Source organism: Eleutherodactylus coqui, chromosome 10 (assembly GCF_035609145.1).
Source record: "Eleutherodactylus coqui strain aEleCoq1 chromosome 10, aEleCoq1.hap1, whole genome shotgun sequence".
Lineage (NCBI taxonomy): Eukaryota > Metazoa > Chordata > Amphibia > Anura > Eleutherodactylidae > Eleutherodactylus > Eleutherodactylus coqui.
The window spans coordinates 8,477,560-8,503,568 of record NC_089846.1 but is presented as its reverse complement, the minus strand read 5'-3'; the positions used below and the strand labels follow the sequence as shown (position 1 = coordinate 8,503,568).

General features: G+C 45.3%; 1 protein-coding gene across 3 annotated transcripts in view; it reads left to right on the top strand.

Moving 5' to 3' along the window:
• The window catches only part of SETX (senataxin), a 59,862-nt gene that overhangs the window by 25,326 nt on the left and 8,527 nt on the right, over positions 1–26,009 (top strand). For all 3 annotated transcript variants that reach the window (XM_066580179.1, XM_066580180.1, XM_066580178.1), the window contains exons 7-19: positions 588–759; positions 1,220–1,316; positions 3,074–6,847; positions 9,933–10,047; positions 10,325–10,504; positions 12,407–12,639; positions 12,847–13,014; positions 16,548–16,704; positions 19,121–19,222; positions 19,439–19,545; positions 21,494–21,565; positions 23,916–24,065; positions 24,157–24,264. In XM_066580179.1, the coding sequence (XP_066436276.1) occupies positions 588–759; positions 1,220–1,316; positions 3,074–6,847; positions 9,933–10,047; positions 10,325–10,504; positions 12,407–12,639; positions 12,847–13,014; positions 16,548–16,704; positions 19,121–19,222; positions 19,439–19,545; positions 21,494–21,565; positions 23,916–24,065; positions 24,157–24,264 (5,435 nt within the window). The remainder of the gene's footprint in view (positions 1–587; positions 760–1,219; positions 1,317–3,073; positions 6,848–9,932; positions 10,048–10,324; positions 10,505–12,406; positions 12,640–12,846; positions 13,015–16,547; positions 16,705–19,120; positions 19,223–19,438; positions 19,546–21,493; positions 21,566–23,915; positions 24,066–24,156; positions 24,265–26,009) is intronic.

The window sequence follows — 26,009 nt, the reverse complement described above, 5'->3', positions numbered from 1 at the left end:
TACTCTTGTGGAGGGCCCTGTTAGAAAAGGTGATCCAAATGTTATCTAATAGGAAAGCTGCTACCGACAAGTATGGAAAAAAATTTGCAAAGGTTTCAGTTCTCATCTCCAAATATTCCGCTAATCCTTGGCTGTCTTCAGGATAGTTTAGACAGACTTGGGCAATATATACAAGTCTATATTGGTTGCCTAATAGAGGTTTTCTAGCCTTGAACAATTGATGACTTTTCAGTAGGATATCGGCAGGGGTCCACTACCTAGCCTCCACCCCCGTCATTAGCTGTTCGCCAGGGCTGGTGTGATTAGTTTCCGAAGCTCATGCGTGCTGGAAGTACAGACCTACAAACACAGCAGTGGCCCGGATTGATATTGCAGGTCCTTGATTTGAAGTGAATGGGAACTGTGCCTGCAATAGCTTTCCAACACACATCTGCTTCAGACCCTATCATACCAATCCTGGTGAACAGCTGATGGGCGAGGGGTCCCGGGCGGCAGATCCCTGCCAATCAGCTATTAATACCTATCCTGATGGGTGACCAACTGTCCAGTATTGGAAAAATTTTAAGTATAATTTTTGTTATTTTTAGATGAAAGCACAAATCCCTTTTGGCCTGCTCTTCATTGCTTCATGATCATTCTCGATCGCCTGGGATCAAAGGTTTGGGGACAGCTGATTGATCCAATCCAAGCTTTTCAAACCATCATCGAGAGCCCAAGCTATAAAAACGAGCTCAAATGCATAAGGAAAAGTTGTTACAGGTCAGATACTAAACTTCTGTGATACAGAAGCCTTCCTGATATGTTATAATGAGTAGAGGCTAGAGTTGAGCGAACGTACTCTGCCGAGCTTGATGCTCGTTCGAGTATTAGCATACTCAATGGTGCTTGTTACTCGAACGAGCATCACGCCGTGTTCAACCCCCGCCCCAGTTCTTGGCTCCTCCCCGCTGTGACGTGCCTGTTTTGGCTCGGCTGGCACACACCCGAACCAAGAAGAAGAAAAAAGCTCGGGACCTGGCGTCCCACATACAAAAATGCTCAAGTCTCCCATTGTAGTCAATGGGGTTTGTTACTCGAGTAGAGCTCTCCAATTTTACGAAAAGCTCGACTCGAGTAACGCAGACCCGAGCATTTGGGTGCTCGCTCATCTCTAGTAGAGGCAATTGTTTTACGACCTGAATGGAGCAGCATTATAATCTCCTGTTTGTTCTCTCTAAAGGCTGGCTAAGCATGAACCTGAATCTGATGACGAAGATGACAACATGGTCTCGTGTAGTCAGATGGTATATAATTTCAACACTGAAAAGCCAAAAAAGGTAAAATGAACACTGCATTAATTACATACAGTTCTTATACTCCATTTACTGCCAGAGCTGCATTCACAATTCTGCTGGGCTCTGCTTAAAATGTTCTTGTGATCATATTTTAATAGCTCAGCTATTCTGCCAAAATGCTTTCTGGTGATGGGAAGCTTGTAGAATTCTAAATAAAGTTTTGTATATAACTGAATGCTGCTTTAGATCACTGCAAAGTTACACAACATTTTACAGAGATCTGACCATTATTTTTCCCAGAAGAATGGTAGAGTTGGAAGGGTCCTCCGGGGTCATCGGGTCCTCCGGGGTCATCGGGTCCAACCCCCTGCTCAGTGCAGGATCACTAAATCCTGTGAGAGTGACTTCCAACTTATGTACATCCTACTGTATCTATAAAACGGGTTGTTAAGTGTGAAGGCTATGGTTGGCCTAAATACTTCATCTTATCTCCTATGAACATTTCTTATGAGAACTTTATACACACTTTATGATTTATCTTTACAAGAAGCACATGCTTCTCACAGGAATCAAAAATCAGACGGTTATCTCAGTAGCACAGCTACAAATATATTTCATATCCTCTTTTCTTTCTCTGTACAAAGGTTAGCGGCATCTTGGCTTTTGGTATAAAAGATGATTTTGAAATAAACTTCAGATTGCTTTTAGACACAGTACTGATCTGTGTCAATTGCTTTCCCACGCCGGACGCCATAACCACCTTTTAATTTGGAGCCTCACAGCATATAGATGGAACCATTGAATTTCCCTAACAAAAGTATTAGAGAAGCACAGGTGGTTTCTTCAAAAACTCCATGCCCTTCTACATATCTGTGGTATTGTGACGGAGTCCTGGTTCTTTTTTTGTTTGTTTGATTTTTTTTTTTGTTGTTTTGTTGTCTTTTCCTACTAAAGACCCTTTATACCCTATTCAGAGAATAAATGTCAGACTGCTGAGACCCTCGGTGATCCAGTCATCTTTGCATCCTGAAGCCCCATGTAAATAAAGTGTGTGCGTGCGTGTGTGCGTGCGTGTGTGCGTGCGTGCGTGCGCGCGCGTCCACTGTGCCTTTCGCTTCTATGTGATGGAGGGAGACTACCAAGTACATTGATATTTGCCTGTCCCGTAGAAGTGAATGGAGAGGTGGTCAAGCATGCGTACTCCTGCTTCTTTCACATGGGGTGTCTGGGTGCGCTGGTTTCGACATAGCGCTGAGAGTCCCAGCGGTCAGGCTCCCATCAATAAGAGACTTTTACCCTAGCCTGTGGATAAGGGGTATTTTCTCTTTTAAGCACCCCCTCTAAACCAAGATGGCTACACTGCTTCTCTGACTTCCTGATGCCCAGTATGCAGTGGTAGTGTATCAGTAGGCTAAGGCACGACATGCTGCTTTGATTGACCAATGATGCTACTGTGAACAGTGCTGGTCAATTGGAGCACCATGTAGTGCTTTAGACTGACTCGAGGGTTGCCTTAAAGGAGTTCACCCACTTCTAGTTAATATTATTGCAGGATGCAGAGTCCCGTTTACATCAAGGGGACTCAGCCTGCAGTACTAACCCAGTTTACTGCTCAATATACGGAGGGGTCTGCTTCCTGCAGCAAATCAGCTAGAAGTAGGACGACCCCTTTAATGGTAAAACTCCTTTAATGGAGCTGAGCAACAATACACCTCAAAATCTATGGACCACAATAGTGCTGTACCATTATTTTGTTTTTGCTGCAATGCTTTGACAGTATATCTATCTTTCATTTGCAGGATGCTGGATGGAAAAGTGCAATTTGTCCTGACTATTGTCCGAACATGTATGAAGATATGCAAAGTTTGGCTAATATTCTGCAGTCTGACATTGGCCAAGATATGCGAGTTCACAATAGCACCTTCTTATGGTTCATACCATATGTACAGTCAGTCATGGACCTGAAAGACCTAGGGGTTGCTTACATAATGGAAGTGATTCACCACCTGTACTCCGAAATAAAGGACGTTCTCAATCAAAGAAGTGGTCAGTGTGACAAGGTGACAGAACTTTTTATCAGGGTCTTGGTTTCAATCATTGAACTGCACCGAAACAAAAAGTGCCTTAACTTGCTCTGGGTAAGCTCTCACAAGTGGGTCGAGACTGTTGTCAAGAGCTCCATGATTCCAACCAAAGACATGGTGGCACGGCCCAACTCCAAAATAACCTCAACCTCACCCCTGTCATCTTCACCAAACTCTCAGGCACCATCTTCTGTACAATTTGCTTGTATCCAGCTGATCAGAAGCCTTTTGCGAGAGGGCTACCAGCTGGGACAGAACTCTACTTGTAAGCAATATCTGGACAAACTCAATCTCCTCATGCGGGGAAATATTGTCTGGAACTTAGACTTTAGTAAGTCAGAAATTCAGGGTTTACAAAGTTGCCTTACGCAAGTCATCAAGAGTATTAAGGACCGGACGTCCACAATTCCTAATTCTGTTGTGGAACAAACGACCGTGAGCAAAGTTCAATGCGTTCCTTTTATTAAGACTGAAAGGATCGATGAGGATGATGAATGGTATGGGCAGAGCAATAAGTCTCCACTCCCATCCCCAGACATTGCTCCAACCACTTCTTGCAGATCTTCAGAGCGTGGTAGTGGTTCGCCATTACCATCTCCAGATATCCAACCTGCCTTTCCCAGTAGCTCTTCAGAACGAGACACGAAAAGATTATTTTTCCCCGTTAAAAAAGAACCTCAAGATGTCCAAATCAAAGAACTGGAGCCTGGTTCTTCCTTGCAAGAGTCTGTTTTAAAGCCTTCAATTAAAAAGGAACCGTTTGATAAAACTATTCGAGAAGATCTGCAGTGCAAAAAAAAGTCGCTAAGTTTGTTTTCAAAATTAAGTGAAGTCATCGCAAAGTCTTCAGCTTGGAAGGATAAAAAAGTACCTTCCGTGTCTGAAAGTAATGATGTCAGCAGCACCAAGACAGTTAGTGCAATAAAACCATGTTGCGTACGTATTAAGAAGGAGCCAGACTTGTGGGAAAAAGCAAAGTCTTGTAATACCAAAAGTGAAGAAAGTGACAGTGACGGTGACGATATACCGCTCTCGCAAGTGAGAAAATGCTTGAAGGAAAAAACTAAATACCCAATATCTGACAATCTTCCAGTTAATAAACAGTTTCAAAAACTGTCGTTAGAAAATGATCAAACTATCAGGCCAATTAAGAGAGAGCTCCGCAATATAGAAGATGCAGAATATGACTGTGTGATGGATAGTGAAGCAGATGATGATCTTCCCTTAACTGAAGTAAAAAAAATGTTGCTGCTAAAATTGGGTAAGAAGTTGGACCCTGATAATTCCTTAATTGACCAGGATCTTAATCCTTCAGCTGCTCAAGCAGTGGCTCCATCTGAAGACTTCAGTCCCATAAAGAGAAAAGTTAAGGGAGCCATAAGGTCTTTGGTCTCCAACCATTCTTCCCCTGAAACAGAGCCGGTCTCTGATCAGATCATAACCATCTCTGATGACTCTTCAGACGAAGCACCAAGAGACTTTATTAAACCAGAGAAACCACAAACCCACCAAGATGCAGGTTCGTCTACTTTCACTAAACTTATGAAAGGAGGGCAGATAAAGCAGGAACCTGATTTAGAGAATTGTGAGGAGTTCAACTCGCAGTTCTTTGAGTTTGAAACAGAGGATGACATTTATTCAGCTTGGGGAGACTCTCAGTTGCAGGAGGAAAAACCCGATCTTCCAAATAAACATGAAAAATCTGAAACAAATGACCTCTCTAGTAACTGTCTGGACCAGTGGGGGTATGACACGGATTACATCAGTGATGATGTCCTTGAAAAGGCAGCAGAAGATGCTGAGAGACAGTTTCAAGAATCCTTAAAAACTACACCTGCCCAGACAGGAGGTAAATACAGTAGCAACAAATCGTCACTAGAGAAGAGAAGTTCACATACGTTTTATAGTAAAGATTTCCAGAAGGTCGAGACTAAAAAACTCAAAATTGATTCTGGAAGAAAACCTTCCAAAACTGCTAAAGAAACCTCATTGATCCGGTCAAAGTTCAAAGCAGAGTCTTCTGTAAAACAGGATAAAGTTCTGAAACAGCCTAGAAACAAAAGCCCACTGAAGGCATATGGACTAGTTAGGAAGATTGGGAGCCCAGGCAAAGCAACACTTGCTGTGGTCCCGCCGAAGAAAGTACGCAAGTGTCCAGAACCGGCCTCTACTGCTGAAAAACTTGGCCTAAAGAAGGCGCCTCGCAAAGCCTTCGACTTATCTCAAAGGTCTCTCGATAGTTTAACCGAATTGCGTAACTATGGAAAGTCTGCAGGGATTGTGAAAACAAAGAGGCAGAAAACAAAACTCATCCCTCCACAAGCGATCATGTTGAAGGGGAGCAAAAAAATGTTGGCTTGTCAAGATCTTCAGTTTTACCGACAGTCCAGACCGAAGGATGTTGAAAAAAGAAGGTCAAGTAACAACTCTGAGAATGGTTCCCGAACTTCAGAGAACTCTGCAAAGTCAGTGAGAAAGACGGATGGTGGTTCCTCTTTACAGTGCAGTCTTGACAAAAATGAAAGGCTAAATGACCTCTCAAGGAAACCAGAATCCCCAAAGACATCTCCACGAGCTTCTACCAATTCTGCAGCTGAAACTATCAGAGAAGACTATTCTAATGGCCTGCCAAAGGACACGGCTCAATCTCTGTCTTCTGTGCCAGTGGATGATGGTCAGCCATCTATAAAGGCAGAACTGAAGGATTATGAGGATGAGGATGATGATGAGGATGACGACGATGATGATGATGATTTATTTTTAACCCAAGCTGACCCCATCGATATGGACCTGTGCTCACAGGTGGAGTCTGATATAGTTGTAGACTTCAAGCCAACCTCTGCAGGGGAGCAATCTGTGCCTGTGCAGGAGGGGAAAGAAATTTTGAAATGCAGATATACGGACTGCTCAGAGCCGGTTTCCGTTATGGGACATCATTGTCCTAAGCATAGTACATCCGAGAAAAACGACGATCACCTGTTCGTTAAACCCAGTTTGCCGCCATTTCTCCAAAAACCTACCAAACCGGCTACAACCAAGGTTTTCAGTACAGAGACTGCTTCCCGAACGGCCAGCTTCACAAAGGACCTGGAAAATATCCCAAAGTATCCAACTCCTCCAAAGTCTAGAGTTCAACTTCCGAAACCCCCTCTGCCAAAAGTAGTCCTGCCACAAAGAAAGCCACCAGTCTCCTTCACTACAAGCACTGTTTTGCAGCCTATCGCTCAAAATAATGCCATGCTTCCATCTACCTCGGACAGCAGGCTGTCTGCAGCCGGATGCTTACCACAATTACCACAACTGGACCAGGCTTGGCTCATGCAGACTGTTCTACGCTGGAAATATGAAATGTTTGACAGCTTCCAGCAGTTTGGATCCCCCAGTTATCTGTGTCCATTACCACTGATGAAGGTGCCACTGAAGTTTTCCTGTTATGATGAGTATTTTAAAGTCTTCTTCCCTTTGATGCTCCAGAATGCTTTTGAATCGGTAAGAGGTTTTCTACATCTAGAATCTAGAATCAATAACCTATATTCAGTTATTGTCAAGATCTCTGCTTGCTGTTTGGTTAACCCCTTAGTGACAGCCCTATAGTGTTTTTACGTCCTGCAGATGCAGGACGTGTATGAAGGATGATCGTGGGGCGACTTACCTTTGTACATCCCAGGTGTCGGCTGTTTCTTACAGCCGACAACTGGCAGCAACAGCTGCGACATTTAACCCTGTACAAGGCTGTACAACTCCGCTGTTGAAAGACGCTCCTCATCCAAAATGCCCAGCAAACATATGGCTGGGTCAGGTGGAACCGGTATTCCCATTAGCTGGCCTAAAAAATTCTGTGATCTACCCCGGTACACATGGATGTCTGGGCAGATCCATAATAAATTATTAAAGTTTGCACCAGGTGCCTGGCAACAGTGGCATGGGTTGGTAGTTATGGAGCCCAGTCTGTGTCCCATAGCACTAGTGAAGTATTTACAATTGAGTTAGCTTATTATTTGCAGCTGGTGATACCATGGTATTTGAAGCCATTGCAGCATCCCAGCTCTCTCCAGTGAGGACTAGGGGGTATAGAGTAAAAGGTTGTCTGGGCTCTGGGAACGGTCACAAGAGCGTGTTGGTGTATCTATAAAAACCAGTCATGGGGACCCGGTAAAGCTGCTACAACTGTTCAAAGGCGGTTAGTCCACCGTTTAATATACAGATGCTCCAATGTGGTAATTCCCAGACTCGCCCAGAACTGCTTATTTGGTATGCGTGGAAGCGTTCGATTATCCCATAAAGGGGTACCTTCATATCTGGCCAGTGATTTACATGCCTGCCACACACTAACCACCAGTTTATGGACAGGTTGCATCTGCCTAGCCAGTAGTCCTGGCTTTTCCAGAATGATCCAGAGGAAGATCTCAGAAAGAAAAACCATCAGATGATCAGAGTTTGGGAAGGGGGAGTCTGATAACCAATGGCAAATATATCTAACTTGTCCGGCTGGATAATATAGCTTAAAATCTGGTAGCGCCATTCCTGCCCTCTTTTGGCTGCAGTAGGGTGTCCACACGGAGCTTGGCTCTAGATCTCCCCCAAACAAAGGACACTATTGATGAGTTGGTTTTATTGAAAAACTTCTGTGGTGTTATTGTGTCTGCATGCTCTATACAATAGAAGTACTTGGGAAGGACAATCCTTTTTAATGAGATTTAATCCACCGGCTACAGAATATAGTAGGGAACTCCATGTTTTGCATTTAACCTGCAGAGATGTTAATAGGGGAGCAATATTCAGATTAAAGATAAATGGTCAGGTATCCGCACTATCCATACTTTTCCTAAAAGTCGGCCATTCGTACTTGTCTACAAGGGGGTTGCTCACTCTTCTCTTATCCCACCTTGGGACCTTAATCTAGTAGTGGATGCAGTCTCATACTTTCGAGCCGTTGAGTGAGGTTTCCTCTTGCCATTTGACCTGGAAGGTGGCCCCCTTGGTAGCGGTCACTTCCTCAGTAACCTAGTATGTTAGGCTGAAAGTAGGCAATGTCTATCCAGTTCAGCCTGTGTCTTCCAGGTCATTGATAAATATATGGAACAGAATGGGGCCCAATACGGAACCCTGTGGCAACCCCATGGGTTTCCAAACTTGCAGCCTTGTTGGCTAAAACTCCATTCACCCTCTTCCATCAGGACCAGGTGGTCCTACACCCTGTCCCCTCCTTTCTACCGAAGGTGGTGGTGGCTTTTCATCTTAATGAGGACATCATCCTTCCGACTTTTGCCCTGCTGCAGTTCATCCGAGAGAATGTGCCTATCACAAACTAGATCTAATGCGAGCCTTGCAGGCCAACCTTTCGCAGACTACCTCTTTTCAGACGCTCTGGCTCTGATCCCTGATAGCTTAAGATGTAGCCTTGCGGCTTCCATAGTTTGTCATCTCTTGCTGGATCTGATCAGCGGTGGCAGAGACCTACCGTGCCAACGGCAGAGCGCCTTTGCCTTCCCAATACAGCGCATTCTACTTGGGCAGAGGGTACCTTGTGTGCAGTACATAATGGGACGTCTGCTGTGCTGGTGTGTAAAGCCGCTACATGTACCTTTTTGCACACCTTTTTTTTAAAGTTTCACCGAATGCATATTTTTGCGTCTGTGGACGCCTCCCTCAGTTGGTTTTACAGATTGCCATAAACTAACCACATGCGTTCTTCTATACTTTCCCACCCCCAAGGGACTGCCCTGGAACATCCCATGGTCTTCAGCTGTGTCCCCCAATGATACGGATGAAAAAACAATTTGTGCTTGCCGTAAAATCGTTCTTGCCTAGTTCATTGGGGGGGGGGGGGGGGGACAGCACCCACCTGTTCTGTTAGTACTTTCCCACATTTCTCCTTTTTGAAGTATCTTCTCTGCAGTTGCACATGGTGCTACTCCAAGTTGGAATAAAATAAATATACTATTAGTACTATGTCGTATTTAACTGTTTCTTATCATATCCTACTTGTCTGCTCCTTTTGTTTGCACACAGTAGGAGTAGTCAGGTAGGATACGATAAGAAACAGTTAGCTTGGTGCCTGTAGGAGGAGTATAGCTAGTAGGAGGTAACACTACTTTTGGCTAGTGTCTGCCCCCTAGTGGCAGTAGCTATACTCATGGTCGTCAGCATTTTCCCCAATGAACAAAACGAGAAAGAACTTACAATAAGTACAAAAATCTTGTTTTTACAATATGAGATGACTCTTGTCTTCTGGGCCTTCAGGGTGCTATTACACAAACCTTTCTCCCTTCCAAAATACAGACTGAGCTACACCGATTGCGTCCAGCGCTTGGACTTCTCCTAGTAGTGATTTGGAAGGACTACAGGCGCCGGATGCAGAGCTGTATCTAGCAGTTACTGGTGGCTGTCGGCTGTCAGACGGCTGTGGGCCTTTGGGCATAGAGCTGACTTTGCACCTAAGCATGCTCCGTACACCCTTCACGACCGCACAATGTATACTCATAATGCAGTAGTGAAGTGATTAATCTTCTTTATAGTCCTAATGTATACATCTGTCATATCTGATTGACTACGTTCCTTTGTGTGTTAACAGCTAGCACAAGAATGGAGGGACAAAAAACGAAGGCCACAAGGCTCCCATCCATATAAACTCTATCTGGAGAACTTCTGCCTAGATAATAACCAGGTGAATCGGGGAGAGTTTCGAGGTGAGCCTTTTTTTTTTTTGTTTATTTGCCCCAAAGCTTATGTATAGGATTTCACTTGAACTTGGATCCATAGATTGCATCTTGTTCTGTAACTTGGCTCCTTCACTTTGATGGAGGTAAGCTGCAGTTCCAGACACAGCCCATTGACAAATGGTGCGGTTTCGAGGAAGAAATGCTTTTATCTAAACCCGAACAACCCTCTTTTATTCTCTCCACCATCAGTTTTAGTATTTCTTGGGCTAACATGTCACTTTTTCTTATTCTTCCCATCTACCAGCCTGGGTACGAGATAAAGATTTAAACTTCCAACATCATCCAAAGGAGGACGATTTGGTGTTTCTGCTCACACCGGAGTCTCTGGACAGCCATTCCCGAGAGGAAAGGGAGCCTCCAGCGTCAATGGTTTATCATATGGGACATGTCTTCCGCTTCACCCGTTCTCAAAATACAAATAACTGTAAGTGGAAAGTCAGGAGGATGGATCTGCTTATGGAAGTTGCCTTGTGTGATATATTAAAGGTGCTTTTCCAGCACTACAGTATTGATGACCCATTCTCTGGATGGGTCATCAATAGTTGATCAGGGGTCTGCCACTCGAGATGCCCAGCGATTAGTTGATATGAAAGTACAGCGATGCTCGGGTGAGCGCTGCTGTCATTTCAGTCCATATCGGGCACAGCGTTGTACATTAAATAGTAGCTGTGCTTAGTATTACAGCACAATCCCATTCACTTGAATGGGACTGAGCTGCTCTCAGGCCATGTGACTAATGTACATGACGTCAAAGACTTAGAGGCCACGGTGCTCAACCAAGCCACACAGCCTCCTCAATGAGCTGATTTCCAGGGATCTCAAACTGTGGACCCTGCTGATCAACTACTGATAACTCATCCTAAGGATTGGTCATCAGTAGTATAGTCCTGGAAAGCCCATTTAGTGCTAGAACTACGTCTGCCCTGAATAGTAATCCTCTGAAAATTCTTGCACACTTAAAACTAGTCTTGTTGTGTGCATACCCACAATTTTTTGTTAAAGGGGTATTCCAGGACCTCCTCATCTAAACTCTGTTACTTGTATAGTGGCCAAATAAAGCTGTGTCCAATGTGCATTCTTGCATGCCTCTGATCCCCTTTTCTGAGTGCCTGTCACATTATCCCCATTCCACAAAGTTTCTCGGCATCCACTGACCTCCTATCCATAGCATAGCTCTTCCAGTCCTGTCCGTCTGAGTGCTGGTTGGATAGGCGGATGGACAGGACCGGAAACTCCAGTGATTCTTGAGCATGCGCAGTCACAGGTCATTTGCACATGCTTGCTCGGGGAAATTCTGTGGCATTGGAGGAAAAGTACATAAACCAACGTAGCAGGAGCACTTGTCAACAGGTGAGGTGCTTATTAGAGTCATTGACAATGATGAACGTTTTTTAAAACTGCGTCACATTCTCAGATAACTCCTTTAAAGTCAACAGTTGTTTCTAGAGGCCCCAATGGGCGTCTTGGAGCACCTCCAGCCTTAAGCTAGGTGCACACTAGCCATGAGCATGAGTCGTACCTGCAAGGCTTGTGCGCCATTCTCATTGGACAGCACAGGGACAGTAGTCTGTGCTGTTCGATTTACATGGAGGCAGCACACTGACATGCGTTGGCATATCCTATGTCTCGTCTGTGAAATGGATGGGAATGAGACATGCCATGAGTTTGATGGTCTGTGTGAAAAATAAGTCCATGTGCATAGCTTCATGGGCCTATAATGGGGTTGTGTGCTGCCTGTAACTTATCTGGGGCCGTGTACTTTCTGTGTTAATCCAGTGTGCTGGAGGCCTTAGGGCTCTTCCACACTTTCATTTTTCTAGTGTGCAGGGGCCCATAGTCTGACATACTGGGACATAATGAACTTCCTATAAGAGGACCTCCAGCTCAAAACCTCACCCCATTATTCAGAGCTGAGAACTGCTAATAGTTTCTTGCTGTGGCAGAGTCGGCGGGACAATATTTTTGTCTTCAGAGGCTTAGAAGGGTGTCCTTACTCTTTACACATAGTAGATTTTGGTGCAGATCCACATCGAAATTTGCAACATATCTACCGCTGCACCAAATGGTACGGGTTTTGATGCGTATCTGCAGCACATATGGCTTTTTCAGTTGAAGGACTGAACTCTTCTGCAGATCTGTGTCAAAATCCACATCAAATTCTGTGGGTTTTGTTGGAAGACTTTTCCCCTTTGGAAAATTGGCAACAAATCTGCCACGTGAACACCCCCCCCCCCCCCCCCCCCCATAAGCAGTAGCAAGAAGAGGTCTCTTGGAAAATGTATTATTTTTTTTTAGTTTGATTTAATCAATTTTCTTTTTCTTCCAGTTGAGAAGGAGCAGTACACGTTATGTGACTTGTGTATCCACACATACGGAAATCTGTCGGCGTTCCGCAATCAGCAGGTGCAGTGCGTCATCATCGGAAGCTTTATAACAACACTGCGGCAATTTAAAGCTTTACTCCAACTACAGAGGAACCCGCTGTTCAGACCCATGATTCATCCCACTGCTGCAGACTTCTTACCAAAAGACAATGCTGAAAATAAACCTCCTGATTTCGTAAGTTCTAAATATGCTTAGTATTCACAGATGTAGTGCAATAAGAATATACAGATATGGCAGCCTGGTTTGTGTTTGAAGGGTCCTGCAGGTTTGGACCCTTCAGCAGATCACAGGCTGCCACTTCTGATTTCGGCTCATGTAGACTCTGCGTTCCAAGGATATTGCTGCCGTCATGTTTACAGTCTGTTTTCTCATTCTCCTCAGATCCTCAACTTGAAGGAATATAACCATGACCAGAGATTCGCTATCCAGCAAGCATACACAATGGTGACCCAGAATCCCCGGTTTCCCAAGATATGTCTTATACACGGTCCTCCAGGAACTGGCAAATCTAAGACTATAGTCGGCCTACTGTTAAAAATACTGATGGAGGTATATAGTCACGTGCACTCATATTTACTTGGCCTGCACTTCTCATGTAACCCCCTTCCTTCTCTAAATTAGGACTGGTTCGTAATCAGCTGATTGTTGTGGGTCCAGCAACTAAAATCCTTGATGATTGGCTCTTTTCATTGGGGGTTAATGGGGTGGCTGCATACTTTGGCTATAGTGGCCTCTGTAGGTGTAAGGTGGTATGAATGGGAAACAGTGTAACACATAATCCTGCTGAGTCCTCTAGAAAAAAAGTCTTTCCTATCTGTGTCATTGGGGAGACACTGCTTGGACCGTGCGTATATCTACTGTCACTAGGAGGCGGACACTAAGCAGAAAAAGTGTTAGCTTTCCCTACCAGCTATATCACCACCTGCAGGCACCACTGTAATCGGTTTTAGCTTAGTATCCATAGGAGGCAGATCTCTGTTACCGGTCTTTTTTCTATGACTGACTTTAGGCATTTAAGGTGGCACTAGACTCTCTCTGGTACCCCACCTAGGAAGGCCAACTGCATGGAGCCAACCACCCTGTTTTATGCCTGGCCCTCAGAAGAAAAGGATAAACTGTAAAATATAAAATCCAGCGTTCAAAGGGTCCATCTAATAGTATCTGTAATCCAATAAAATAAACATAAGGGTACTTACTCGAAAGTGGAGTCTAAGGAACGTCCAGACCCCTTTGTTATCCAGGAATACAATATAATGAAATCTGTTTTTCAGGAAACTCTGAACTTGATCTACTTGCATGTTGCAAGGATTATTTATTAAATCATAGGAAACAAAAAAGAACGAACAGTGCAATGAGTTTCGGGGCAAAATCCCCTTTCTTGAGCACAAATGTGTTCCAGATGAAGTGTCTGAAGGGTATATATAATTGACAGTTGCGTGGGGGATGGCCGTGATTACATTCCAATGAGCATGAGCTTTCGAGAAGCTTGGCGTGCATTCAAACGACCAGTAGTGACCAAGATGCTGTGACGTAGGCATGTTCCCTGGCTCATTGTTCAACAAAATGGTACATGCGTGCGGCGTCCGTGTCAGATGAGGAATCAACCATGCTGTCTTTATGACTGAGGCTTCCAGAAGTTTTCTTGGCCCATTTCCACTGTACTCTCCTCTGTGGATGTCTTACTGAGAGGTTGTCATGTTTATCTTGAGTTGCACATCTGCATGGACCATGAGTCGCACATATGACGAGCCATCAGGAGATTAAGGTTAGGTCGCCCACGCGAGGTGAGTCGTGTGTTGTGTTTTTTTTTGTTTTTTTTTTTAATTCCTTCTATATCTTGAAGGGTTTTCTTGCTTTTAATTATCAGAAGAAAGGAGGTACAGTCTAACACCAGTTTGACCATGACCCGCCTGCCATAGCATTCACCCTCCTACGAGAGCACTCCCTCCACAAAGGGTAGGCGAACACTGGGGCGCATGCTGCTGGAATATAGGAGTCAATCTACCCATGGATGAGAATACCTCCTTATGAGGTAAGTATTCTCACCCCACCTCACTCCTAACCTCTCACACACTGGATGAGGGTTTGCCTATCTCTCCTGCTAGGGCCCCTACCACAACGCCCATCATACTTTCTTGAGGCTCTACCACCTCAGTTTAGCCCTCCGCTCCTGGTGCTCCAGCCCTTATTGTCCTTTTCTTTTACACTGCTTGACAGTTACCCCCACTAGTGCCTCTGTACTCCTCCTTAGGTGAGTGCCTGCTGCTGGGGACCAGACACAAATCTATCTCCCTCCTCCCCTATTTTTACTGCACGCTGTGCAGGATCTCCTCCTGGTCCTGTTTGCCACCGGACCATGGTTTCCTGGGATCTCTTCCTGGACCTTGGGGTATGGACTACTACTCTAGTTACCTGATTGGTGGCTACACTTGAAGGATTGGGCTCACAGGCTCACTTCAGCCTATCTGGGTGCTTAGTACTTCCTGCAGAATCCTCCAATCACTGCTCTGGGCTCCATTTTCCTGCGCTCTCATTGGTTCCCATGCTTCCTAAGGCTAAAGCCCGCCCCTGGGTCCTCCCCCCTCCCTGATCTCAGCATCCTCCCCCTCCCCTCTCCTGGGCTGAGGTGTGGTACTGCTTAATCTCACAGCTGTGAGGACTGGGACCACTAGCTTTTTTTTTTTTTTTTTTTTTTTTTACACTTGTCCTTTTGTAGCACCCATAGCAGCAAGTGAATAGGACCCTAGCAGTATGTCTGTCCCCAGGACACCCTGCAGGTGATAGATCTGGAGCCAGAAGCATCCGCAGGGGAAGTCTTTCAGACATCTAAGGTGTTTCCTTCCCACAAGGAATTTTAAGACTGTCTGACCAGGGAATGGAATCTCCCTGACAAGCATTTCACTAAACTACCAGTTTGGGGCTCTTCCATTAGGGTTGGCTATGACTCCACAGGTGTTCACAAAAGTCTGGCAGCTCTTGAGTCTCCAAATCACCCTAGACACTGTTTTGGGTGCATTATCAACTACCCCAAGTCATCTCTTACCTTCTCAGCGTCTGGAATTTCCTGGCCCGGTCTGCTACCATTGCAGAAATTTCAATTTCTCTAGACAAACTTCACAGCTCAGGGAGAGTGGACAGAACAGGAGTTGTCGCTCTCAAGAAATTTGTTTTGGAACTTCGGGCCATACTACTGTTGGTCCGTCACGTTGCAAACAGCTGTGGGGTTCGCAGTCTGTATCCAAATGGGAAAACGTGACGGCTGTTGTGTATATAAATCATCGAGGCGTTATCTGCAGCTCAGCAATCATGGATGAAGTGGAAAAAATTCTAGCATAGATGGAAACCCACCTCCCAGTGATCTCGGCAGTCCACATATCAGACGTGGACAACTGGATAGCCGACTTTCTAAGCAAAGAGTCTGCTTGGGAGAATGGGAAACCATTCCAACGTCTTTCAAGACCTGTGCCACAGATGGGGTCTCCAAGACATTGACATGATGGCGTCAAGATTCAATTGAATGAAAGATTCCAGGTTAAAGGATCTTAAAGTGTGGGCGGTGGACACTTTTGTAATTCAGTGGGGGAAACGGCGCCTGCCCGTTTTTTGTTTTTTTTCTTTTAATTTTTTTATTTTGAGACCTGTTTTATATCTCCATCCTTGTTAAAGAGTTTTCCTCAGTTATGCATGGTCCTTAACTGTGTTACTGTTTAATTCTCAATGTTTTATGTTACATTGCCTGTTATACCATTTTCACATCCTACTCTTCTGCTTGCATACAAACTGGTTAGCTTGGTGCTTGCAGAAGGGGTATAGCTTGTAGGAGGAGCTAACACTTTTTCTAATTAGTGTCCGCCTCCTGGTAGCAGTAGCTATGCCCACGGTTCACGCTGTGTCCCCCAGTGAACGAGATGAGAGCGTTTACAGGGAGTACAAAAATCTTTTTCCTGTGATGCAAAGTAAATGGATCGGGCCAGGAATGGCACCGTCATGTGATCCTATTGGTGTGATGGGTTTATATTTGTGACGGGTGCTTATAGGTGGGAAGCCCACTTGTAGATGATAAACCGTTTTCTTCTCTGCAGAAGGTGAACAGCACTGTCCCAGATCAAACATTCAATGCCAGGAATAAGCGCAACAGAGTTCTTGTATGTGCCCCATCCAATGCCGCGCTGGACGACCTGATGAAAAAGATTATACTGGAATTTAAGGATAAATGTCACGACAAAAAGAACACCCTAGGTAAGGAGAGGGGTGCTCCGCTAAAATGGATGTACCGTTATGTATGTTTGTGGGTTGGGATCAAGAAGTACACAACCATCTTTGTAGCGCTGCATAATTGGAGATGATTTATATGTGTAAAATGTAGGTAAATGTAAAGAAAAGAATGCAATGATTTGGAAATCTCCTCTAACCATATTTTTTGCCAATGGAATACATCAGAAGCTGAAAGCGAGACCTTTTTCCACTTAAAGATTAACATATTTAGAAATTGATGGCAGCAGCAGATCTCATAAAAGTTGGAACAGGGGGGAAAAGCTGTAAAAGTGTAAGTGGTACTGAAAAGCAGCTGGAGGGTCAATTTTCCATTAAGTCACATGACCATAAAAAGAGCATGTTAGAGAGGTAGAGTCTCTCAGAAGCAAAGATGGTCAGAGGTTCACCAATCTGTGAAAAACTGTCTAAATTGTGGAACAATTTCAGAAAAATGTTCAACATAAAATTGCAAACACTTTGACTATCCCATCTACAGTACCATAAGATGTGGAAAATCTGGAGAAATGCTTGTGCGCAAGGGGCAAGGCCGTCGGTCAGTATTAAATGTTTGAGATCTACGAGCTCTCAGGTGTCACTATATTAAAAACGGGCATAATTCTGTAATGCAAATCGCTGCATGGGCTCAGGAATACGTCCAGAAATCCTTGTCTGTAAACACAGTTCACCATGCAATCCAGAAATGCAAGTTAAAGCTATATCATGCAAAGAAGAAGCCACATATCAGCCATATCCAGAAACGCCGGCGTCTTCTCTGGGCCAAAGCTCATTTAAAATCGACTGAGGCAAAATGGAAAACAGTTCTGTGGTCAAATTCATCAAAACTTCTCTTGCTATGACATCTACTGCAATTCTAGACAGGTTAGACTGTGCTGTTCTCGCTCAGGGCAGTAATTCTGATCGCCTACATTGTCGTCTTGGCCAGCCCTTCCCGCTCAGATTCTTTCTCCAGACACAATAGTTGCTCAGAGAGCGAACGGTCTGAGACCCCCTCGGAGTCCGATCTAGATGAAGAACAGGCTTCTAAACTCTCCACTACAGTGGATAGCCTAATAGTTGTCGTGAAGGATACCCTTCAGATTTCGCATAAGACACCTACTAAATCAATGGCTACCTTTACCTTCAGAAGCCCACAACGTTCTTCAAGGCCCTTCCCTATTCATGCGGAATTCAACAAAGTATTGACCACGGAATGGAATCTTCCCAACAAACTCTTCAGTAAACCTAAATGATTGGACCTCCTGTATCCTTTTACAGAGAAGTTGGGGAAGAAGTCATCTGCAGATGCTTCCTCTAAGAGGTCCTTAACAAGTCTTCCTTTTGTTGGCGCAAGACTTGATGAGACCTCTAAGGCCACCAGGGGGTAAAAGTTCCCACCGGCCACATAACCGATCCAGATGTGCAAGAGCTCCGCAGAATAAAAGGCCTCAATTTCATTCCTTTCGCCGCCCCAGTTCCCTGGAGCTCGGATACGAAGAAAGCATCACAGAACAAAAAACATTAAAGGGTTTACGTCAGCAAAATGAGAAAAATTATCCTCGCCTGCATCCTGCCCTGCATCACTTTAGTCTAACCCGTGTTAACAGAAAAGTTAAAAAAAACAAAGCATACTCCCCTAATCCCATTGTACTTGAATGGCCATCAACACTTTATGCAAATAGATCGCTAGATCGTCGGTCCTTTTGAAAGATTATCTTTGCGTGTAAATGGGCCGGCTCCTAGTGGCAGCAGCTAGACTAACAGTCTTCAACGCTGTCCCCCAATAAATGAGGCGAGAGATTTTACAGTGAATGCAAAATTTTGTTTTGAAGCCCCAAACATGCGGACTCAAGGAGGGGGACAATGCCGGATGATGATAGAGTACAGTTCAAAAGCCTGCATCTCTGATACTATGGGGTGGAGTGGCATTAGTGCCTATGGCATGGGCAGCTTACACATGGTGAAAGACCCTCTGAATGCTGAGCCATGTATAGATGTTTTACAATAACCTATGCCCCATCCAGAGAACGTCTCTTTTAGGGCAGGCCTTGCATATTGGAGCAAGACAATGCTAAACCACATACTGCATACATCGCCACAGCAATTGGTCTCCTCATAGGCTATAGTATAAAGAAGAGGGGATGCTACACAATGGTAGCCATGACCCTAGCCCCACCTTTTAAGATGTGATGCTGTCATCTATTTCTAACTGAGTAAATTGTGTTTTAATGAAATGGAAAAAATGTCTCCCTGTTCTCTTCTGACTTGTGTTCTATGAGATTTCCAAATCATTGCATTTTACACATCGTCCCAACTTATTTGGAATTGGGGTTATAGAATTTTTATGGTAAGAGATTTGTTATACATCACATTAAAAGACTTGTCACCTGATGCTTATGTCCAGGAAACTGCGGCGATATAAACTTGGTGCGACTGGGAGTGGAGAGGACCATCGATTCTGACGTTGTGAAGTTCAGCCTGGATTGCCAAGTCAACTACAGGATCAGTGAGTTGTATCCGATACCCTCCTCCTACTTAAAGTCCCAACCGAGTCCTCTTACATTGGTGGGCATGCCATCATTTGGCACAGTCCATGCTGTTGCTTTTGTTGCAGATTATTGGGTTATAGGCTTTCACTATGGATGCTCTGTGAAGACCTGATGGCGATAATCGTATCGGAATTGTGTCCTTGTGTGATAAATGACTCTTAATATACCTTCAGGCAGAGCACATCAGGATTTTGGCATTCTCCGGAAGAAGGAAGAATTAGACAAACAGCTGGATCAACTGGGCCGCCAGAGAGCGATGGAGCGCTGCAACAAGCAAACCGTGAGTTAAGCTAAGTTTGCCTGAGGATGGACCATAAATGGTTTATAACTGGACAACTAGTTTACAACTGGACATATCAAAATACCTTTAAGGTATCTGGATACGTATAGAGATGAGCGAGCATACTCGGTAAGGCGATATACTCGAGAGCATCGCCTTTTTCGAGTACCTGCTGGCTCGTCCCTGAAGATTCTGGGGGTGAGCAGAGGGGATCGAGAGGGGGATCTCTCTCTCTCCTCCCCACACCTCGACTCTTTAGGGACGAGCCAGCAGGTACTAGAAAAAGGTGATGCTCTCTCGAGTAGATCGCCTTACAGAGTATGCTTGCTCATCTCTAGATACGTACCTTAAAAGAAAGACACTGGTTTTTGGGTTTTTTTTGTTACTTACCGTAAAAATCTTATGTTCATTGGGGAACACAGCAAGACGTTCAGTATAGCTCCTGCCACTAGGAGGCAGATGCCGAATAAAGAAAGTTAGTCTCTTTTACCAGCTATATCCCAATTACAGGCACTGAGCTAAATCAGTTTGTACAGAAGCAATAGGAGAGAATTAAAGGGGTTGTCCCGCGAAAGCAAGTGGGGGTATACACTTCTGTATGGCCATATTAATGCACTTTGTAATGTACATCGTGCATTAATTATGAGCCATACAGAAGTTATTCACTTACCTGTTCCGCTGCTAGCGTCCTCGTCTCCATGGTGCCGTCTAATTTCAGCGTCTAATCTCCCGATTAGACGCGCTTGCGCAGTCCGGTCTTCTCCCTTCTGAATGGGGCCGCTCGTGCCGGAGAGCTGCTCCTCGTAGCTCCGCCCCGTCACGTGTGCCGATTCCAGCCAATCAGGAGGCTGGAATCGGCAATGGAACGCACAGAGCCCACGGTGCACCATGGGAGAAGACCTGCAGTCCACCGTGGGTGAAGATCCCGGCGGCCATCTTCGCAAGGTAAGTAAGAAGTCACCGGAGCGCGAGGATTCGGGTAAGTACTATCCGGTTTTGTTTTTTTTTAAACCCCTGCATCGGGTTTGTCTCGCGCCGAACGGGGGGGGCTATTGAAAAAAAAACAAAAAACCGTTTCGGCGCGGGACAACCCCTTTAATGAGCATGTGAAGACTACTTCATATTGGTTTTCCCATTAGGGTCTGTATTGATAAAGACCAGACCAGAATAAGGATCCAGTTTTTTGGGGGGGGGAGGGGGAAACACTACCAGTGCAAGCACGGAAGGCACAACTGGTTGGGTGCTGTGTCCCCCAATGAACGTGATGAGTTTTTCTATGTCATTGGGAGGAGCAGGAAGACTCTGGGACGTTCAAAAGCCGTATCCAAGGGGGTGAACAAAAGTGGGCGCGAGCAAGTGACAGGTCTGCCGAATAATAACTCCTGTAGAACTAGAAGTAACCAGGACCTAATATGTTGGCCATGGTCAACGAAGCGTCCGCATACATAGTGGCTCTTCTTTAACTGTATGCATTCATGAAAACCGATATGTGCAGAGTAGCTGGTAGTGGTTCCAATTAGTTTTATACTCACTGAAGACAACCGATTTCTGTAGCGGGAGAAGGAGAGACCAACTTGATCCTCAGACCTTAAGTGAAAAAGGTGGAAGAGGAAAGGCCTCGGGTCCCTCCGGTTTGCTACTTGTGGGGGGGGGGAGGGGGGGGGGGAGAAAAAGGTAACCTGCAGTCATGGCTGAATAGACTCTTGAGAACAGCGATTCTGGATCTTCTCCAGAATAGCAGAACCCACGCTGTGGACTGCTGTGTGCCCATCCGCTGATGGTGGCCCTGTAGCTGCCTAGTAGCAGCAGGTATGCCGACCGTCTTCCTGTGTCCCCCAATGACGGGGACAAGATATCACGTTTGCACAACAAAGGTGCACAGACCCATTGTTTCCTGTAATGTACGTTCACTACTGATTTGCATGATTCGTTCCATTATATTGAACAGTGTGAAGAGCTGGATCAGAAAATTAACAAGCTGGGTAAAGAGCGGGAACATCTAGCAAATGCTCTGAAAGAGGTAAGGCTGAAAACTTCATATCTACATATTCTTAAACGGGAATTGCACCTTAAATCATGGATTTTGGTGGTTTGGTGCTGCACGAGCAGTACTACATATGATTCCAACCATTTAAGAGATGCTGAAGGGTTTTTGGTGCTTGCCGATGAGCAATGGCTGCTTTTGCAATTGGTGGGTTAAAATCTAGGTTACAGGGTATTTAACCACCAAAGACACTAATCCCCCTATTAACAGAATTGGGGAAAATGTCTGCCTGCTGGGGTCTAACTTACGAAACCTCCAGCGAACCTAAGAACGTCCGTGAATTCCATATTTGAAGGGAGCTGTGATGCTCATGCTTGATCACCACTCAATTCACTTCTATGGGATAGAAGGAGATGGCTGAGTGCATAGATCTCCCTCCATTGTATTAGTTAGTGGAGCAGTGGTCACATGTGCATCGCAGCTCCCTTCAAATATGGCATTAAGGAACACCGTTCTTAAGATCACTGAAGGTCCTAGTGGTTAGACTTCACCAGCTGCCAGGCATTTATCTCTCATCCTTCGGTAAAACCCTTTAGGGCCTATTCACACAGGTATATTTTCTGTCTATATTTATTATTTAGTCCATTTATTTTTTTACTGACAGAATACGGGCTCATTGAATTGGTGTGTCTGTCTGTCTTTTTTTTTTTTTTTTGATGTTTCGCACTAAAAAAAAGGTCCCAGTATGTCCTATTCTGGTCCATATTCAGACCAAAATTGCCCATTTAAAGTCTATGATGTGTGTGTAAAAAAAAAAAAAAAAAGCAGCGAACACACATTAGTATCCATGGCTTTTTTTTTTTTTTTATTATTGCACCTCGCTCTCTATGGGTTGTAACATCACTTAGGCCTTCTCGCGTTTTTTATTTTGTTGTTGTTTTTTATGGAAGGGGGGGGCATTGCGCTTGTGAAGAATGGATTACACCAATGCGACACTGAGATTGGAAAGAAACTAAAATAAATGCACATGTGCAGCAAAAATGCATGTAACCTACACATGCAATACCAATAATGCATTATAACAGACAACAATGCGTAAGATAATTTGAACAAGCAGTTAAAGGGGTTGTCCCGCGGCAGTAAGTGGGTCTATACACTTCTGTATGGCCATATTAATGCACTTTGTAATGTACATTGTGCATTAATTATGAGCCATACAGAAGTTATCAAAAGTTTTATACAAACCTGCTCTGTTGCTGGCGTCCTCGTCTCCATGGTGCCGACTAATTTTCGGCCTCCAATGGCCAAATTAGCCGCGCTTGCGCAGTCCGGGTCTTCTGCTGTCTTCAATGGGGCCGCTCGTGCAGAATGCCGGCTCCGTGTAGCTCCGCCCCGTCACATGCCGATTCCAGCCAATCAGGAGGCTGGAATCGGCAATGGACCGCACAGAAGAGCTGCGGTCCACGGAGGGAGCAGACCCCGGCGGCCATCTTCAGCAGGTGAGTATGAAGACGCCGGACCGCCGGGATTCAGGTAAGCACTCTCCGGTTTGTTTTTTTAACCCCTGCATCGGGGTTGTCTCGCGCCGAACGGGGGGGGGGGGGGGGGGGGGGGGGTTAAAAAAAAAAACCCGTTTCGGCGCGGGACAACCCCTTTAAAGGGGGTTTCTCACAATCTTTGTTTTACATAAAATACACCCCCCCCACCCCCCACCCCTCTGCCATAAAACAAGATATAGCCATATATTCCCCTGCTGTATCCTTCACTGCTGCTTGGTCTTCCTCTGTTTCCATCGCTGAGCTCTGTTAATGTCTGCAGCGCCTGTGACGTCCTGTAAGCAAGCCTGTAAATGTGATGTCAGATGGAAGACCCGACGTGGACACTGGGGAGAGGGGGAGTACATGGCTAGGTCTTTTATTGCAGGAGGAACTGGATTTTATGTAAAGCAAAGATCTCGGAAAACCATTTTAAGGTAACATTCCTCCTTTTCACTTTTTGTTCCTGTCATACATGTAAACAAGACTATTCCAATTTGCCAAAGGCAAGGGAGGATCCTAAAAACGAGGATGAATTTTAAATGCATGGCAGTATACATCATGGGACTAAAGATCTGCACAGATCGAATACTGTAGTTCTCACAGTTTGCAACAATTGCAGTAAACTCCTCAACAGCGCAAATCTCTCACCTGCGCAGACTTGTTCCAGTGTATCAGTGCAGGTAACATGTATGAATCCGGAGTCCTGGGTCAGAGAACTGTCTACACTGGATACTGTTGTAGGAAACTCCACCGGCTCAATAAACATAGGGGATCTGCAGCTTGATGAACAGGGTGCATTGTGGTGGTCCTTGCGTCTAATGATCGCGCTTCAACTTCTCTTGCTTTAGTTGCGCAGGAGACCGCAGGAGTTGCAGCGGAACATCATCCTAGAGTCACATGTCATCTGCTGCACGCTGAGTACGAGCGGAGGGGTGCTGCTGGAATCTGCCTTCAGGCAGCTTGGACATGAACCCTTCAGATGTGTCATCGTGGATGAGGTCAGTCACCTGGATGTTTTACTGTAACCATGTGGTGATCTTACAAGCCCTGCAGAGACCATGCCTAGACTCATGAATGCTCCTTCCCCAGGCTGGACAGTCATGTGAAGTTGAGACCATCATCCCTCTTCTCTATCGATGTTCGAAACTGGTTTTGGTGGGAGACCCCGAGCAGCTGCCTCCCACCGTCATTTCCACAGTAAGAATGAAACTTTATAAAACTCGCTCGGTGAATCTGTACAGAAAGTTGAGTGACATTTACTGAGATTTTGCTTTGCTACTTTCGAAACCATTTAATATCGTCTTCTCCATTCACATCCAGAGCTGCCTTCAAAGTTTTAGCTCCACCTCTTTGTGTGACCTGTAACCTTACAGCTTACTTGTATCCCACAATGCACTACTTCTTGGGAAACCAGTAGCATTTTGAATGCACCTTTTTTATATGTAAATAGAGACGAAAACTTCATGCTTCAGATCAATACGAGATAAAGCAAAGGAACCAGGTTATTAAAAAGTTTTCTCATTTGTCATTGGGGAACACAGCAAGACCTTGGGTACAGCTGCTGCCACTATGAGGCGACAGTAAGCAGAAAGGAAGTCCCTCCCACCAGCTATACCCCCTCCAGTGACTAAGCTAAATCCGTTTTAGCTTGGTGCTCGTAGGAGGCAGATCTCCTGCTCTGCAAATTGTTTCTCCTTTTATTTTAGTTTACCATTTTACTTCTCTACTCTGGGAGGGAATGGGGAGGGTGAAAAGTGCTCCGTCAGACACACTGTTACTCTCCTCCAAGAAGAAAATATGGCAGTAACTACTCTCTGTCCTGCAGTCATGGGGTCACCTTCAGTTCCCATTGTCACCCACATCCAGTGATCCCTCACCACTATGTGACAGTTGGCTTACCAGGCTTACATAGGTCTAGGTGGGGCATGGGTGCCGAGCTTCTGGTTGGCACACTGACTAGGGCTGGACTTTCGGTGAGTGGCACTTACTGGGCCAGGTTTCCACTGGAGGGCTCTGGTTGGTACTGGAGCACTTACTGCAGTAGGCATTACTTTGGCAGGGAGCACTCCCTGCAGATGCCATGATCAGTGTACACTTCCAACCACACCCTGGGATCCTCCTCATGCTGACAGAGTTTTGGGTAATAATAATAATCTTTATTTATATAGTGGCAACATATAAAGGGGCTGGAGTTGTGCACCGTATGGTGAGGTGGAGAGTGAGGGATGCTATACACATAAACAATGGTCAGACTTAAGCCGTGTAGTGGTTGAATCGGTATGACTGCAGGGGGGGGTTGATAGCGGCTAGCAGGGATTGCAGTCAGTAGGATAGGGAACATGTTATCAGGCGGGGTACAGAGGGGTTTGGTTTAGGGGATACGGGCACATCTGAAGTCTTGTGAGTCAGGGATTGCCTGGATAGTTTGGGTAGTGCGTTCCAGAGGACCGGTGCTGCTTTGGAGAAGTCTTGGAGGCATGAATGAGAGGTTCGAATTAAAGTGGCACTCAGTCTGATTTCATTAGTGGAGCGGATGGGCACAGGCTGGGTGGTGGATTGAGATGAGGGAGGCAATGTAGGGTGGCGCTGCGCTGTGGAGGGCTTTGTGGATGATGGTGGTGAGTTTAAATTGAATTTTGTATTTGACGGGCAGCCAGTGCAGTGACCGGCAGAGGGCAGAGGGGTCTGAGTAGCAGCTGGACAGGAAGGTGAGCCTTGCTGCCGCATTCAGGATGGATTGGAGAGGGTAGAGTCTGGCGCGGGAGACCGATCAGCAGCGAGTTGGAACAGTCAAGCAGAAAGTTGACGAGGGCAACAGTGAGCGTTTTTGGCGTGTCCATGGTGAGAAAGGGGCGGATTCTTGCGGTGCAGCTGGCTTGTTCGGGCGAGAGATTGGATGAAGAGGTAAAGGAGAGATCTGATTGGTCGAATACAATCCCAAG